General features: G+C 40.9%; 1 protein-coding gene across 6 annotated transcripts; it reads left to right on the top strand.

Moving 5' to 3' along the window:
• The first annotated feature begins 223 nt into the window (after positions 1–223).
• On the top strand, positions 224–15,570 carry stat1a (signal transducer and activator of transcription 1a). Of its 6 annotated transcripts, none has more exons than XM_031735767.2 (25): positions 224–369; positions 2,814–2,941; positions 4,196–4,340; positions 4,426–4,521; positions 5,784–5,870; positions 5,964–6,042; positions 6,451–6,542; positions 6,728–6,879; positions 7,355–7,513; positions 7,613–7,705; positions 8,130–8,189; positions 8,267–8,287; positions 8,382–8,472; positions 8,600–8,641; positions 9,308–9,397; positions 9,499–9,597; positions 9,690–9,825; positions 10,135–10,190; positions 11,467–11,564; positions 11,653–11,792; positions 12,057–12,245; positions 12,331–12,406; positions 12,487–12,583; positions 14,109–14,159; positions 15,220–15,570. In XM_031735767.2, exons 2-25 carry the CDS (start codon positions 2,814–2,816, stop codon positions 15,250–15,252), a joined length of 2,310 nt encoding a protein of 769 aa, XP_031591627.1. In that variant the 5' UTR covers positions 224–369; the 3' UTR covers positions 15,253–15,570. The 6 variants fall into 6 exon arrangements, with proteins under 6 accessions (XP_031591627.1, XP_031591621.1, XP_031591660.1 ...); XM_031735761.2 differs by having other exon boundaries at positions 2,811–2,941; XM_031735777.1 differs by lacking the exon at positions 224–369 and having other exon boundaries at positions 11,470–11,564.
• The last annotated feature ends 2,188 nt before the right edge of the window (positions 15,571–17,758 follow it).

The raw sequence follows: 17,758 nt of genomic DNA, 5'->3' as shown, positions 1-17,758 counted from the left end.
GTGTCGTTCTCTTTAACTGTGTTCAATGACAAAATACATATTGACTCTTCATGTTATGCTTACAGGGGCAGCTTTAAATAAAAAAACACCCTCTGTGTATTTTTTTTTTAAGGCATGCTTGGTAGCTGTGAAGAACAGCCGTTTTTCCCTCTTTGTGATTGGCTGTCTCATGGAAAAGGGCGGGGGCTTGTCGTAAATGGTGTGCGGTGATTGGCTGATAGTGTTTCCGTAAAGTAAGCTGCGCCACTGGAGTAGAAAAAAGGTAGGAGAGCTGTGTGGCTTGTTTCTGGCACATTTAGGGACTCAAGCGTTTTCGGAAACACAACTTACTTCCTGTGGAAGCTTATACACGTTACCTTTACATTAAAGGTAAGTTACACGACTTACATGTTCAAAAGGTGACGTTGTTTTATATAAATCGCCTCTGTGACCTTTTATTTACACAGCAAGCCGTGCTAGGGGAGCATTTAAACTTGACGTTGCTAATCGGTAATGCTTAAAAAAACGACTCCTGGAAACACTTAACGGTAGTTTACGCGATATAAGCGTTCCTCTGTGTATGTTGTAATATTTGTGTATCTGTCCGTAGCCGTTATTTAAATCAAATCTTAACTTTTTACACGCTTATGTCCATACCGCCCACCATTAGGGGTCCGAAACGTAAATAATTACCCGTCAACCAAGTGTAAAATGGGATCTTAGTCGATGTGTAACACCAGATGAATTATTGTATATGCCGATCGCTCAGGTGAGGCACCAACATGTAGAGAATCTATTGAGTCTTGTATTGTTAGACGTTAAAATAAGGGCCTCTGCTTGAAATCCTTAAAAAGACACATTACCGATTAGAGTTTGGCTGAGGAGAGCTAGAAAGGACCACAGGGCTGCCTTAAGTGACTTGGGGAGCCAGAAAGGGATCATGCTCTAAAAATGAAAGCTGTGAAATTGACTTATTGGCTATGATCGTCTTGTGAATGTGGAATTAGGTCATATATCTAGATAGACATACGTTTAAATACTCTTAATGATATATTTTTAAACTGATGCTGGAGGCAAAGTTGCATTTGTGGGGAAACTGAAACCTAAGCTGACCTTAGACGCCTCCTACATTCAGGTTTAGCCACTTAGAACAAGATAAATACAGATAAGATTGAGTTTGATTTTTAAAAAAGTAAACAACAAAAAGGTTAATTTGTCTCTTCTTTAGCTGTCAAACAATCCTGTTTTACAATATGGGAATTAATCTGTGGAGCTAATTACAGCTTATGAGCTTCAGTGTCTATGAAATCCAGCTGCTTTTAACAGAAATCAGTGTTGGATGTTCCTTTACATCATCACACACATATCTTTCTTTGCTTTTACTTTCTGATCTTAAGTCAGAGCAGAACTGAGCCAGGAAGGAGGCAGGTGGCAGCCCGTGACAATCCTCGAGTCAGCACTTATAATTTCAGAATTTCTCACACTAAACAAGCAGCTGGTTTTCTGTAGTGAGATAAATGTTTCGGAGCTTCCTGACCTTTGTCTTCTGTCCACAGTGCTGCAAGGAGAGTCAGAAATAAAAAATTATTTTCAGTTAGACCTTCAAATTATTGAATTATCCTCATATATTTATGGGTTTAAGATGACTTCTTGGAAAACCAAGCTCTGAACAAATGACTAATAAATGTTTCCTTTATTTATTCAGGATTATTACACACATCTACATTGTATATAAACTTTAACTGGGTATCCACATCTAGCGAATTCTCAAAAAGCATAAATTCCCTTTAAAGGGTTTTTAAAAAGTCTCAGATTTCTGCCACTTTTATCTCACAGCCTCATGATAATAGATTCTGTATGTTTTTATTAACTGTTGTGTGTCTACAGCTGGAGACTGCAGACAGAAATGTGACATACATGTCAATAAATTCACACACATGATCTGCATTTGTGGGCATTTAATAATCCGGCTAGAGTTTTCTTCAATCTTTGATGACACACCAGTGAAAAAGTATATAAAATCAGACTTTTTCTGCTCATTTCCAGCTCCATATTTTCACTCCTGGACTCTGCTAGAGTAGCTTTGCATGATTCCCAGATCAGAATAGTCCTTATTTATCTCATACTTGGTCTCCAGTTCATCCTCTGTCTAAGCTGTTTTTGCTCCTTCACTTTTAAGCTGGCTTTCCTCTGATTGGCTGCCCCTCACTATCAAGACTTTTGTTGCACATGTTAAAGATATGTGCCCTCCATGACATAAAGATCAAAGAGTAGGAAAATAAATTATTGAAACTGAGTATTTAGAGCAGTCGGAGGCTACAGTGATTACTCGCACATACACTGTCCTCATTATTTGAAGCTCTGTTGGATGTTTCATATCAACATCCACCACAGAAACAGGCTATGTATGACAGCAAAACCACTTTAACATTTCTTATCTGTGACACTAAAATGGCAGATAATCTTGCCTGATGCTCGGTAGAAAAACCTGTATATATGTAGCCACCTTCTGTTTTTTTAGGAAAATCATGAAGCTGAGCATTTTGGCCACCACCTACCTGTTGATTTGAAACTGATTACCTCTTATTTCTGACACTAATACAGCTAAAAAGCAATAAAGTTAAGTTCATGTTATATTAGCAAGATGTGAAAGTACAGATTTAGGCAAATAAATTCACCAAGAGAGTTTATTTTATTGGCATCACTGAGCAGGGGAAGAGGCTACCTGCTGGTCATTAGTAAGAATGCAGCTTTTAGACTCTCCCGTCTTTTATGTAAGCTGTGGCACATCGTGCAAAAAACGTCCTGACAGAGCTGCTTTCATTCACCAGAAGATGGCGCAGTGGGGCCAGCTTCAGATGCTGGACAGCAAATACCTGGAGCAGGTGGATCAGCTGTACGATGACTCGTTCCCCATGGACATCCGGCAGTACCTGAGCAAGTGGATCGAAAGCATCGACTGGTAAGAAGTCCGAATAAAGGGCAGCGTCTTTTTTTTTTTTGCCAAACGTTTCTCATCGACTCGTTTGAACCATTAAAAAGTTGTATTTATTGTAATACCTGTACTGATTTACCTAAATTTTTTTATCTGGCATATCCCCTCCATACAAAAAAAAAAATAGAGGAAAAACTAACACTGAAACAAGAAAATCAAAGGTTGCAAAGTAAATCAAAGCAAAGGTTAAACCGGATGTCCTGATGGAAAAGAAAATTGTAGGTGCATTTATATCGGGATCGTAGCCCAAACAGAAGCGAGCTCACACTTGTGGACGTGGATCTGGATCTATGCTCCTGCACTGGAAACACCAGGGTCACCAAGGATATGGAAAGCTTCATGACATTGTATCCACAATGCAGGGATATAATAACATGGACTGAACCACCACTCACAACCACTAGCATTTTATATAGCCTCTGTAGAAATTATCCATATATCTCACTTATCTTAACTGCACTACTGTATAGTTCTGTGTAAATAATCATTCTGTACATATGATAATTTTTAATCCTACAACTGTTCATAACTTGCATAGTTCACATTTCTGTATAACTGTATATCTCATATTTCTGTATAGTTTTTTATTTCATATTTATATCCTTTTCATAGCCTGTACATAGCTTGTACTCACTACAGCCTGTACATACTTATAGTTATAGAATATTCATAACATACTTCACACCGTGTATAACATACCATAATAGACCCATTTCTGTAATATACTTACATATCTATATTATTGCTAATATATATTGTAATATATCTATATCATGGCTAAAGCACTTCTGGATGGATGCAAACTATATTTCGTTGCCCTGTACCTGTGCAATGATAATAAAGTTGAATTCTATTCTATTCTATTCTATTCTATATCTTTGCGCATATTGAGAGTTTTGGTTCAGCTGCGCAAAGTTAATTACATGTGGGAAAAAAGTCCTCACAGCCCATAAAATCCTGGTTGTAAAAGTGCAGAAATACCTGTCCTTCGTCATCATTTCAGCATCTGTTCATTAACGGTTCCATTGCTAGATTTTTATCAGACCAAAGCAAAAGTGTTTGAGCTAATGAGACTGATAATCATGGACTTCTCAATATTTGGATAAAGGTTTTGTTGAAGCACAGCATTTGCTGAAAACCAATTTGTAACCCTTTCAAGGTTAACCCCAAACTGAGCGTCTTCTGTTCATGCTACTCAAAGACTTACTGTGGTCTCCTCAGGGACACGGTGGCCATGCAGGACTCTCTGGCCACTGTTCGTTTCCACGACCTTCTCGCTCAGCTGGACGACCAACACAGCCGCTTCGCTCTGGAGAACAACTTCCTGCTGCAGCACAACATTCGCAAGATCAAGAGGAACTTGCAGGTCCGACCCTGGATTCGAAACACTTCTGTGTGAGCCAGGTTAAATTCCTTTATGTAACTAAAAGTACGAGCGGTTCTCTCTCCAGGATCGCTTCCAGGAAGATCCCGTCCACATGGCCATGATCATCTCCAGAAACCTGAAGGAGGAGCTGAAGATACTGGAGATTGCAAAGAGCACCGAGGTAAAAGCTGCAGCTCGGTTTCGTTGTTAGAACAGAACTATGACACCAGAATAACACCCGACAGATCTAAATCCTTCCGTTAATCAGACTGGGGTTTAAGTTATAAACAAGTGTGCAGGATCCAAACAGCTTATAGGTGGATTACAGCCAGCTTCTGGTGCTAGTAGACCATCCTGAATCCTACCAGATGAAACTTAAAGCAAGAGAAAAGATGCTTTCAAGACAAAAATAGCTGAACAAATGATAAGAACTGTATTACTTTTCCAACTTAATGGCTGCTTGAATGCTCCAAAATCATGCTGATGCACGGTACACATGTCTGCATGCTCTATGAATCAAAGCCCAATATGCACACAGGGACTGAGTTCTCATTCTTCAAAATGAAAAATCAACAGAAACAACCTCAGAATCAGCTTTTTTTCTTATGTACTATAACTTTAGTGCATTAAATAATGCTATAAAAACCATTTCATCTTCATGCTGTTTATATTCTCTTACTCTCACAGAGTAAAAAAAAAAATCATCCTATGTTTGTTTGTTTTTTTCCTAGTAATATTTCATCTGCATGATCTCTTTCCACTCTTACACAGAATACATGACCACGGATATTTTCTACTTCACAGCCACAAGCCGTAATCAGAACATTAAAGCGACCTTCTCCTAGATCTAAAAGACAGAAAGAATTGGAAAAGATCTACTTCATTACACCCCTTATACCTAATTTTTTGTCATGGACAAAACTGCCACGCTTGTGGGATAAATTACTTTTAATTTAAAAGGAAATACCATCTGTCCATCCATCTATCTTCTTCCGCTTATCCGGGGCCGGGTCGCGGGGGCAGCAGCCCAAGCAGAGATGCTCAGACCTCCCTCTCCCAAGCAATCCCCACCCACCTCCTCCACTTATCCGGAGGAACACCAAGGCTTTCCCATGCCAGCTGTGTCCTGGGTCTGCCTTGGGGCCTCTCCCGGTGGGACATGCCCGGAAAAGGAAATACTTACCTGTGATATCCTCAACGATCCCAGAGTGATGTTTTTGGCCCTGATGAGAAACTGGCTAAAATTTGCTCCTCTGTGGATTTTGTCTTAAGATTGAGACACTTGGAGTGGGTGTAATCTTGATCTGATTTCCTTGTTTAGCAAAGCTTTAACCTCTATGTCTAAATTAATACTTGAATTCAGTTTTACTTTTAAAGATCCCGAAGAGTCTAAACCTGTTTCTGTTTCGGAGACGCTAAAATGTGTGACCTTTGTTTCGGTAGGATGAGACCGATGGGGCAGTGTCGGCCATGGTGGTGGAGAAACAGAAGCTGGACAACAAAGTGAAAGAGATGAAGCACATAGTCCAGGTAAAACTATACGCAGCGTGTAGGTCCCAGCTCGAGGTTGGCCCGGCTCTGCTGGAAAATCTCTAACGGGTCCGGTTCCTTTGACTTTTTCAGGTGGTGGATCAGAACATTAAGAACGTAGAAGACCTGCAGGACGAGTACGACTTCAAAGTCAACACACTGAAGAACAGAGGTGAGGAAATCAGAAAACTCGTTCAGGCTCAGCTGTAGAGCCAAACCCCAAAATGTGATTGCAGTGATTTGGATGGCTGAGGAAATACTTCTGGCAATACAGTGAAGATCAACATGTCAAGGGGCAATTTGAGTTCTTGGAGACAGAGAAATAATTTCAGAGAGCCGACTGAGTTTTGAGGTTTTGATCTAAAGCGCACTTGTTACCAAATGCAGTGATCTGATTGGTCCGATCTGTTTATTCTGATCTTAAAAAGTCGGAACAAAGGAGCTCGCTTTGGTAAAATTACAGAGTGAAAGGCCTTTTCCAAACTGACATATATTAGATGCTCTTAAAACTTCATATTAAAATTTAATCTATGTTGCTTCCAAGTTTTAATTGTGTGGATTTTTTTTCCTTCTTCTGCAGAGAATGAAATGAACGGCATGACGGTGAAGGAGCTGGAGAAGGAGAAGATGACAGTTGGGAGGATGTGCTTTGAGCTGAAAGCCAAGCGTCAGGTGACGAGAAACACTGAAACATGACTAACATATAATCCCTCTGAGGTCACTGGGTTGTAACAATAAAGTCATTTTGAGGTTATAAACAGTTTCTTTCTGAGGAGTTTTAAATGCCATAACAGGACATTTGATGTGACTGATGCGATGGACTCTTGGGTGTGGGGTTTTTTGTTTTGATTTTTTAGGACGCTGTAGTCGGGCTGAACGAGCTGCTGAACATCACTCAGGCCCTGCTGGCAGAGTTGATCTCCGAGGAGCTGCCCGACTGGAAGCAGCGTCAGAAGATCGCCTGCATCGGTGGCCCGCCCAACGCCTGCGTGGACCAGCTGCAGAACTGGTGAGCCGCCCTTTCCATCCCATCTCTTCCTCTTTAACCGCCTCTTTCTTCACTTCCTCTTCTACTTAGCCATCAATCTTAGTGTCTTTTTCATTCTTCCACCTATATTTAATATTTCCCTCACCTTCCTCATCGTCTACCTCTTAATTTTTCCATCAGTTTTTTTTCATCAGTTCACTTTGATTAAACACCTGCGAGGATGTGAACCTGTTTGAGAAGAAAATTTAAAAGGGTTTAATAAGATGTTAAAATAGTTTGATAAAAGATGTAACATTGTAGATAAACAGATGAAAGTGGTCACTAAACGATACGGAAAGCTCCTAAATGGAGGAGATAAATGACTGAAATTAAATGGAGAACCAAAAGTAATCCAGGTCCAGTTCATGAATGGTTCCTCGGTCGACTGGGTGCATCATCTGTTGACAACCTTTTATGTTGGTGTGTTAGCTGATCTTCTGTCCTCGCCCTCCTGCAGGTTTACGGCAGTAGCGGAGAGTCTGCAGCAGGTCCGTCAGCACCTGAAGAAGCTGCAGGAGCTGGAGCAGAAGTTCACTTATGAGAACGACCCCATCACAGGGAAGAAGGCTTACTTGGAAGCCCGAGCTCTGGAGCTCCTCAAAAACCTGCTCTCCAAGTATGAAACCCTTCACTCTTTATTGTTATTATTATTATTATCATTATTATTGCTGAGTGTTATTATTGGCTGTTAACCTGGATTCTGATCTGTGTGAAGCTCTCTAGTTGTAGAGAGGCAGCCTTGCATGCCCACCCACCCACAGAGACCACTGGTGTTGAAAACAGGCGTCCAGTTTACGGTGAAACTTCGGTAAGAAGTTAAATGTGACGTGTGAAGTGTTGACGTGTCTTTCTGCCCTGACCACTAAATCATTTTTACATTTATATAATTTATATAATAATTAATATAATTTCTAATTTATATAATTTCTAAAAAAACAAAACAAAACCCAGGTTATTACCACTCTTAATCCTATCATGCTGGTATCGATCCAATACTGATACTAAAATTGGTATCCATACTATCTATACATCCCTGAGCCTGGTTCTGCTGGAGGTTTCTTCCTGTTTAAAAGGGAGTTCTTCCTTCCCACCAAATAAATAAAATAAGAATTGAATTTTTCCTTCTTTGTTTTGTACCCAAATGAAATTAAAACGCAGAAATTGCGTCAGGTGATGTTTATCCGTTGGTGTGCGTCAGCTTCCTGTTTCAGTCTCGTTTCCCTTCTGTTCAGGTTTCTGGTGAAACTGCAAGAGTTTAACTACCAGCTCAAAGTCAAGGCCCTGTTTGATAAGTAAGCTTTGCTTTTGCCGCTTTGAATCATCATACTGGCATATTTCCAAATATGTAACACTTTTTCTTCCTCCTCAGGGATGTTACAGAGAAGAAAGGGTACGTCTGAAATCCATTCATACACATTGAAATATAACGTGTTATTCAGTAACGCAGCAGATTAATAACTTTCCATTGATCATCTTTGAATCAGGTTCAGGAGGTTTAACATTTTGGGGACAAACACCAAAGTCATGAACATGGAGGAGTCCAACGGCAGTCTGGCAGCAGAGTTCAGACATTTGGTAAAATCAGTGTCTTAGTAGTAAACCCACATTATTCCCTTCCACTGGTTATATATTGTTTTTATTATTTAGGGAGTTTTCTTAGACACCCTAATAGTGATGCCTTTCCAACTTAATCTCCATACAGCAACTCAAAGAACAGAAAGGACCTGGAAACAGAACAAATGACGTAAGAGCCTTTAAAACTTTATTCCATATAATACACAAACCTGCTCTGTGTGTTTGAGACTGCAGGTCACATACTGGGTGTTTTACAGTCATCATAGAGGCCTTCAATATGCAACAAAGTCGTCTACCTGGATGTTTTTTCTTCCTCTTCCTTAGCTGTAGGAGCGCGCCCTCCTTCTCTGTGCTTATTCTCTTGTGTGGTGGAATATAACCATTAAATTAGTAATACTGTCCAGGCTGAATGTCACATGAAAATCACAGTTTCAGCTTCCCAGGGCATGTTAGTGCGAATGCTTCAAAATAAAAGCCTCTTTAGAAAAAACTGAAGGGTTTTTATAGAACTAACAGTGGCCTAAAAAATCATTTTATATGTAATGCACACTAGAAAAAGATAAGAATTCATTGTCCTGCATTACAGCTTACATAGCTATATGAGGAACCTTATTCCACTTTATATGTAACCTTTGTAAATGTGACGTATAGACAGATATGGACACACAGTTTGTTTTGTTGGAGAAAGATTGTAAACTACATTTGATGTGGTTTTACGTGTAGATTGGTGATGTAGAGTGAAGTTTAGTTACAGGAACGTTGCATGCTTCCTGCAGAGGCTTGTGTAAGGGTCTTGTGTGTTTGGAGTAAGCTGAGTGTGTCTCTGGGTGTTCAGGGTCCTCTGATCGTCACCGAGGAGCTCCACTCGCTCAGCTTCGAGTCGGAGCTGCAGCTCAACCAGTCCGGACTCGACATCAAACTTGAGGTGAGACCCGCCGCCTGCCCTTTGTTCATGCTCAGAATTAAACTGGAGTTGATGGAGGAGATTAAACCCTGCTGCTTCCTCCTGTCGTTTTTTTTTTCTAGGCCATTTCTCTCCCCGTGGTCGTCATCTCCAACGTCTGCCAGCTACCCAGCGGCTGGGCCTCCATCCTCTGGTACAACATGCTGACCACGGAGCCCAAAGTGAGAACACGCTTTGATTTCAGTCTGCTCCTAGCACCTCCATGTACCCTCGTTTTTGTCTCTTATCGATCTCCAACTGTCATGTTTTCCAGAACCTGAAGTTCTTCCTCTCCCCTCCTGCGGCGAAGTGGTCTCAGCTCTCCGAGGTGCTCAGCTGGCAGTTCTCCTCCGTCACCAAGCGAGGCCTGAACCAGGAGCAGCTCAACATGCTCGCTGATAAACTGCTCGGTGAGACGCACAAAAATAACATGTGGTAACATTTTAAGAAAATTTAAGACAACTAAATATCTTTTAAAGTCTCTGTTTTATTCATAAGAGGCTTAAACCTTAACTATAACTAAAGATCTTAACCCTCAATCTGTCGTTTCTTTACTACTGATGAAATATAAGACGATCCGAGGCTCAGAGAGCTGCAGACCAAAACGGATGGCTCAAAGCCAACAAATGGCCGACTCTCACTGCTGTGCTAATAAACTTCTACCTGCAGTACACATGAATAACCTGCAGATGTTTGTGCCTGATTGTTTTTCTGTGAAGGAACCAAAGCTCAGAGGAACCCGGAGGGACTCATCCCCTGGACCAAGTTCTGCAAGGTGAGCCATAGTCTGATAAGCCTCATTTATCCAGCTGATAATGATTTAATTTATATTCAAAACCAGGAGACTCAGAGGGCAACGTAACAATCGCAAAGGTTAAAACTATTTAAAAAAATGCAATTATGCAGGTGCCGATGTAAATAATTACAAATAAAAATAAAGTCTGTAAAGATTGTTTGATACACTGTACTGCCAAAAGTACTAACTCGCCTGCCTTCACACACATATATCAACCTGAGTGACGTCCCATTCTTAATCCATAAGGTTTGATATGATGTTGGCCCTTTGCAGCTATAACAGCTTCAGCTCTTCTGGGAAGGCTTTCCATAGGTTTAGGAGTGTTTTGAGGAATTTTTTACCATTCTTCCAGAAGCACATTTGTGAGGTCAGACTGTCGGGTTGAGGACAGGACTACCAGGAAGGGAAACGTCCACAAACTGTTCAAAGCTGAGAACGTGATATTGTCCAACATGTCTTGATGTGCTGAACCCCCTTTGTTCCTTTCACTGGAACTAAGGGTCTGAGCCCAACTCCTGAAAAACAACCCACATCATAATAACCGATCCAACAAACTTTACACTTTGCACAATGCAGTCAGACAAGTACCGTCTAGACTGAAAACTGTGATTCTTCGCTCCAAAGAACATGTTTCCACTGCTCCAGAGTCCAGTGGTGGAGTGCTTTACACCACTGCATCTGACACTTTACATTGGCAGTCTGCGGCATCCCACAGCTGACTGTGGAATATTTATTAGTAAGGAAATTTCATGCCTGGACTTGTTGCACAGGTGGCATCCTGTCACGATACCATGCTGGATTCATTCATTTACTGAGCTCCTGAGGGCGTCCCATTCTTTCATAAATATTTGTATAAACAGTCTGCATGCACAGGTGGTGGATTTTTTCCCGTCGTGGCCATGGAAATGACTGGAACACCCGAATTTTATGATTTGGATGGCTGAGTGAATACTTTTGGCAACATAGTGTATTTATATCAGTGTCTGCATCTATATCCATCTAACAAGTGGGTATCTTTGTCATCAGCTTCTTTTCTATTGGCCCTAAGTTTACTCCCAAATAACATTAAAACAATCTTTAAAAGCTTTGAGTATAATTGACGCTTGAGCCATGTTCCCATGGCTGCAGCCTCCTCAGGCAGCTTGCTCCAAAGCCTTGACTCTGGAGCGGCCGCCTCGTGATCTGAGCCAACAAATATTCGCCTCTAATCACTTTTATTCATCGTGCACTGAACCAGACTTTCTGATTCGTCCAGCAGCAGAGCGCAAACGAGAAGGCGTTCCCTTTCTGGTTGTGGATTGAAGGTATCCTGGATCTGATCAAAAGACACCTGCTGTCCCTCTGGAACGATGGGTGAGTGGCGCTCCGGTGAAGCTGTGAGAGTCCGTGGGGGGAGAATTTAAACTGTAAACGTGAGTTTGTTTGTTTTCTCCTCCTGCAGCTGCATCATGGGATTCATCAGTAAAGAGAGGGAGAAGGCTCTGCTGACTGACAAGTGTCCGGGCACCTTTCTGCTCAGGTTCAGCGAGAGCAGCCGGGAGGGAGCCATCACCTTCACCTGGATCGAACACGACGTCCACGGTAATGAGATAAAGTCACTTCATTTGACCTTCATTTACACTTTCAACAACACAAAACTTGAAATTTTGAAGGTTTTCATGATTAAATGTCTCTAAAGATGTGGCCGCACTGTAGTGGCTGATGAGACATTTTTATTTTGGGAGATTTCTCTACCACTTCAAATCAAACCACATGAACCAATAGCATTGATGTCCTGTGCAAGAAGTAAGTTTGAAGGAGGTTTAGTCCTCGGATTTAATATCTTCGGTCTCTTTTTCCACGCAGACAAGCCGGTCTTCCACTCCGTGGAGCCGTACACGAAGAAGGAGCTTTCCGCCGTCTCGCTCCCCGACATCATCCGCACCTACAAGGTGATGGCAGCGGAAAACATCCCAGAGAACCCGCTTCGCTTCCTCTACCCCAACATACCCAAAGACAAGGCCTTTGGGAAGTACTACCCCAAACCATCAGAGGGTAAGAGCTGCCGTCACGCTTGGTTTTCGCCCATAAATACTCTGATACTCTGCAGACCTTCATCCAAGCTTCATTTACCTTCCAGCTGCTGAACCGATGGAGTTTGAGGACACGGACAAGACTGGCTACATGAAGACGGAGCTCATTTCGGTTTCAGAAGTGTAAGCAGAGAGAAACAAACGCATCATGACTAAAGAGAAAGACTTAACGTGTAATCAGAGTTTGTGTCTGTGTGGTTCAGTCATCCGTCCAGGCTGCAGGACAACATGATGCCGATGTCTCCGGACGACTACAAGGCTCTGGAGCAGTACGTGAGCCCCAGAGACATTGACGCTGTGGTGAGTCAGCACTGTTTAAACTATAAATTTGGTATTAGCCGAGCAGTAGTAAAAGTGGTAAAGTACAACGCAAACCAGAAATGAAGTCTGTTCACCTTCAAAGTAAAAGTTGCACTCTTTGTAACCTAGGGTGCTTGGAAAGAAAAGCATCTGGACTTCTTTAAATTTCCTTTAAGATGTTTCACCTCGTATCCAAGAAGCTTCTTCAGTTCTAAGAGCAAGTGGTGGAGAGTCCCAGATTTTAAGCCCTGTGATATTGTCCCCAAGGGGGTCATGGATGTGAGTGGGCATTAAGGCGTCTGGGATGGGATCTCAAAACTGGATTATAGATGGCAGACAGTTGGTGTCGTAAACCACCGCCTCTGTTCAAAGATGGTCGCTCACAGTGGATATAAATGGCTTCTTTCACTCGTCTTTCAAACCATCTGTCTTCTCTGTCCAAAATGTGAACATTGGCATCCTTAAAAGAGTGACCTTTGTCCTTTAGATGCAGATGAACAGCTGAGTCTTGTCCCATGGAGGAGGTTCTTCTATGTTGTGCCATGCGTTTGTGAAGTGGCTTTAAGTCCAGACGCGTTTCTTTCCAAGCTCTTTAGACTATGACCTGGATGACTGAGAACCTTTACAGATACTCTTTGTAACCTTCTGCCAGAGCTTTTATTTTGAAGGCAAATGATCTTGAGCAGTTGGACACTGTCTGTAGACAAGTCCAACTGCTCACAAGGAGGTCTTTGCCAACTGGATGGGCAATATGCATTTTTCCCTAGCAACAGGTGGTTGTCACTGACTCTCTAGTCACCACGTTGCTGCTTTCTGTGTGGATGGCCCTTTCAGCACCACCTTGTGGCAGTATGCAGATTGCAGCGGACGAGCAGGAGTCCGAGGATTTGGGCTGATTCTGGTTCATCTTCACTTTCATCGTTTCCATTCTTGAATATGTCAGTAGTTGTGTGTGTGTGTGTGTGTGCACTTATTTTTTGGTGAGCGATGTCGCCACAAAACCGAGAGGTCCTGTCGGCAAGACCATCAAGTTTGGTACAACCAGGAGGGTCAACCTGAAGATCATACGTCCTAAAACATGTTACTGTTGTCTTCTGTCTACGCAAAGATGCAAATTAATGGAAATTTGCTCTGCATGCTCTGAATGGGGATAAATACATGCCAGTCCAAAACCCATCAGCAGTGATTCCCCCTCGCTTGGCCATCAGTTAGAAATGGAGGAGGAGCATATTGATGGCGTCTGAAAGCAGCTGGAGCTGAATCTTTAAACTCTGATGTCATTTAGAGAGAAATTTAGAGCAATCTTTGGCTCTTTTTTTAAAAACATGGCAGTATAAATGACCTTCTGCCCCTGGAGAAACTGTTTTTGTTTTGTTTTTTCCTCTTGGCACTGCATGATGTCATTGAAAAGGGACTTCCTTTTATGGACACCAGTTTCTAGTGTTGGGACAGGCTCCAACCCCCCTTTACTGCATCAGCTGTTCCTGTTGTCTATCCCTCTACAATGTTTCTGTCTGTCTTTTAGGTCTGCTTTCAGGCCAACAGTCTGCTGGATCTCGAAGACTTTGACCATCAGGTAGATGCAGCTTCAGTGTTGCGCTGCTGTGTGTTAAAGTTTAGTTGGTGTAGCTTTGACACACCTGCTGCATGTTGCCATACTAATGTTAAAACTCCCTCAAGTGTTTAGTACATCATCCTCACTTGTGTGGGCCAAAATAAATCCATCTGACAGGACAACGCCATCCATGATTTATTTCCTAGTGGACAGCCCTCCTTGTTCTTATTTTCAAAGTTTAGGGTCCGGCATGATTTTGGAAGGGTTTCTAAAGATTTTAACATTTATTTAGCAGTTTAGCAGTCAAGACTTGATAGGAAGGTGGGCGAGAGGGTGCAAGGAAAGACGCAGCAAAGGATTGCTGGTCGACCAAACCCAAGCTTTCAGCTATAAGGCATGCATGCCTGCTAATCAGCAAACTAAACTGCACCATTGGTTTTTAGACTGGCTTCTGACATGCCAATTTCTGATATGACTTTGAACTGGTTTCGGACCCGTTTCTGACACGCCATTGGACTGGTTTCGGACCCACTTCTAACATGACTTTTCACTGGTTTCTGACCTGTTTCTGACATGCCGTTGGACTGGTTTCTGACCTATTTCTACCATGACTTTGAACTGGTTTGTGACCCATTTTTGACATGAGTTTTGACTGGTTTCTGTCTGTTTTTATTTTTATTTGAGTCGGTAGCTACACTTGGTCTCAGTATTGTATTTTTCACGTAATCCAGTCTGCCTCTATGATGTTGAGCTCTGTAGTGTGTGATTTAGACCACTGGCTACAGGACACATTGTTCTTCATGTGGCTGAGAATATTTCCCAGATGTATTTTGGCCTAAATTGTCTCAATTTTGTTGAAATGAGAACATTGATAATGAAAGCATGAAGCTCTTCTTCCTTGCTAACCCTGTTACCCTGTAACTGCCTGCACGTTTTGTGTCAAGAGTTTGTCTTTTGGAGTTTTCTGTGTAATATTGTAGGGTCTTTACCTTACAATATGAAGCACCTTGAGGGAACTGTTGTTGTGATTTGGCATTATATTAAAAAAAAATTAAATCAAATTTTACTTATTTCTTTTCAGATGAGTGCAGCAGACTTTCGAGATGGAAACTGAAGGGAAGTCATATTCCTTTGACCTTCATTCTTCTCCTTGTACTGTACTTTTCACCAGAGGTCATCAGATTATGTACTCCTCTTAGATTCCTGTACGATTTTGACAGCACGGTCACCTTTCAGAAACAGAAAATTTTCTCCTTTTTATTTGTACATAGTGTTTCTTTTCAATTAACTGTGAACTTTAAAGCCCTCAGTATCCCCTGCTGTAAAACTGTAGCATTTACAATGTGATTCTGCTTGCTTCATGAGAAATTATCATCATAAATGACTGTTTGGATTCATTTTATCACTATAATAAATGCTTGTATTAAAATGAGTCAGTGATGCTTTGTTTTTAAGGTATAACACCCCCCTCCCTGATCCTGTTGTGAGGTTTCTTCCTGTTTAAAGGGAGTTCTTCTTCCCCACCATCGCACCATTGCTCCTCATTGGGGATCATTTGATGGTTAGGGTTCTTTCAGTAATACTGTCTGGTCTTTACCTTTATAATAAAAAGCATTAAAACAACAGTTGCTATAAAATTATATAAAAAGTATAAAACTAAATTAGCCTCCTGGGACCTGGCGTTCACACACGTGGACATCACATTCTGGGTTGTCTAGACCAAAATACTAAATTTTGCTCTACAAGGGCCTGATGTCCACTTACGAGGACGTCATACTGCCGCTGTTCTATCAAAATTTAAAACAAATATCCTCTTATGTGGATCTCATTTTTCTCAGAAACAAAAATTGGGTTAAAAAAAAAAAAGGTAGTTCTTTGTTTTTACATTCATCAGGCCCCAATCAGCCCAAAGAGAAATTAAAAATGCATGCCGTGAAAGAGTTTGGGTCTTAGGAGGTTAAACTGAACTAACACACTGTTAAGGTTACAGGTTTTACACTGATATTTTTCAGCTGCTTCTAAACTGGGCCAAGTAACATCAGTATCAATAGGGTATGTAATCATAACTATTGATACATGTACTGTCAACAGAGCAACTGATTTTACAAAGATGAAAGTTGAAACAATGCAGACTAAAAACACAGATGCTGCAGTGTGAGAGGAAAAGCATTGTGAGGTGATATACTATTCAAAGGATGTTCTTCAAACGTTTAACAGCAAGACTGGAAAAGATCTAATACATTAATAAAGTTTAGACTTTGTGAAGGCAGGAAGTGAGTTGAGACTCACAGCTCTATCACTGATGCAGGAGAATCTGAATTATTTGAGTATTTCAATAAACTCTTAAAAAAAAAGATGGTTTTCAATTTTTAGTCTTTCAGCTGCTTTGGCGCTATGTACAGTAGCACTCAGTGTAAAGAAAATAAAAACAAAATTCAAATATGCTTAGTCTACCTGCAAAGTACAAACAGATATCCTCTTTTAGGGTCCTACAGTCCCAATCAAAAGTTTAAGACTGGAAAAATGGCAAAAAAAAAAAATCATATTTTGCATGGTTGGAAGGTTTGCAAGGTTCCAGGTAGAGCTTCAATATGCAACAAGAAGAAATGGGAGTGAGACAAAACAGTTTTTAATTGGTCTTAAACTTTTGATTGGGACTGTATAGTAATGTTTAAAGAACAATAAAACTGTTGAACTGTTTACAGCCAACAGGTGGAAAAAAGTCACGGAGTAAAATTGTGTTTTAGAAAAAAACATTTCACAACACAAAGACTTTAGACCTTCCTGGTGTTGACACACAGAGGTCAGAGGGAGTGGCGATGCTAGTCATTTAATTTCAAACCTGTTGCTCTGAAACGAGTTATCTAGATAAGATGAAATCCTGCCTACTGGCCTCATGTGTCTGCCACCATGTTTCAAACTGGTTTTAAAGTCTATTTCTTCCATTATTCTGAACTGGTTCTAGACTGGGACAGTTGCTGTAAATTTATAGGTCAAACTTTAGACCAGTTGTGCACAAAAATGTTTCCTACAAGCTAAATATTCTACAGCACACATTCCTAAAGTCAAGAGTGCTGCGGCTCTCTTAAAAACCAAAGAAATTCCATGGGGCCCATCAAATCCTAACCTTCACTCTAACCAAAATACAAGAGAAAGTGAAAGTGATGCATTTCACTGAAAATTGTATTTAAAAACAAACCACACATGCTGTTGGCTATAAAATGCTAAAACTACTCAGTCATAAGCAAAGTGTTAACACCAGGTGAGACATGAGTAATATCACCAAACCAACCAACAACTACCATATTGCCTGTAAATACATTTATACAAATATGTTACTGTACATACTCGAGTAATGGCAAAAGTTGAAGGCTTTGAATGTGAGGAAAAAAAAATCTGTTTGATCAAATACAAACAGGTGAAGTTTTATATTTTAAGACCTACTGCTCTCTTATTTAATCTCAGCCAGTTAAACGTCAGTTTTATATCATCACATTAGAGGTACTTTTTTCTTTTCTTTAGAGTTTTAGCACTTTTTGTTGTCTTCGGTCATTTGCGGCATTTGTCGGTTATTCTGAGCTTTGGGTGGAATAAAGAAAAAAGCGTGTGGTAGCTCTTGT

Source organism: Oreochromis aureus, linkage group 23 (genome assembly GCF_013358895.1).
Source record: "Oreochromis aureus strain Israel breed Guangdong linkage group 23, ZZ_aureus, whole genome shotgun sequence".
NCBI classification, from domain to species: domain Eukaryota; kingdom Metazoa; phylum Chordata; class Actinopteri; order Cichliformes; family Cichlidae; genus Oreochromis; species Oreochromis aureus.
This window is presented reverse-complemented; position numbering and strand designations above follow the sequence as displayed.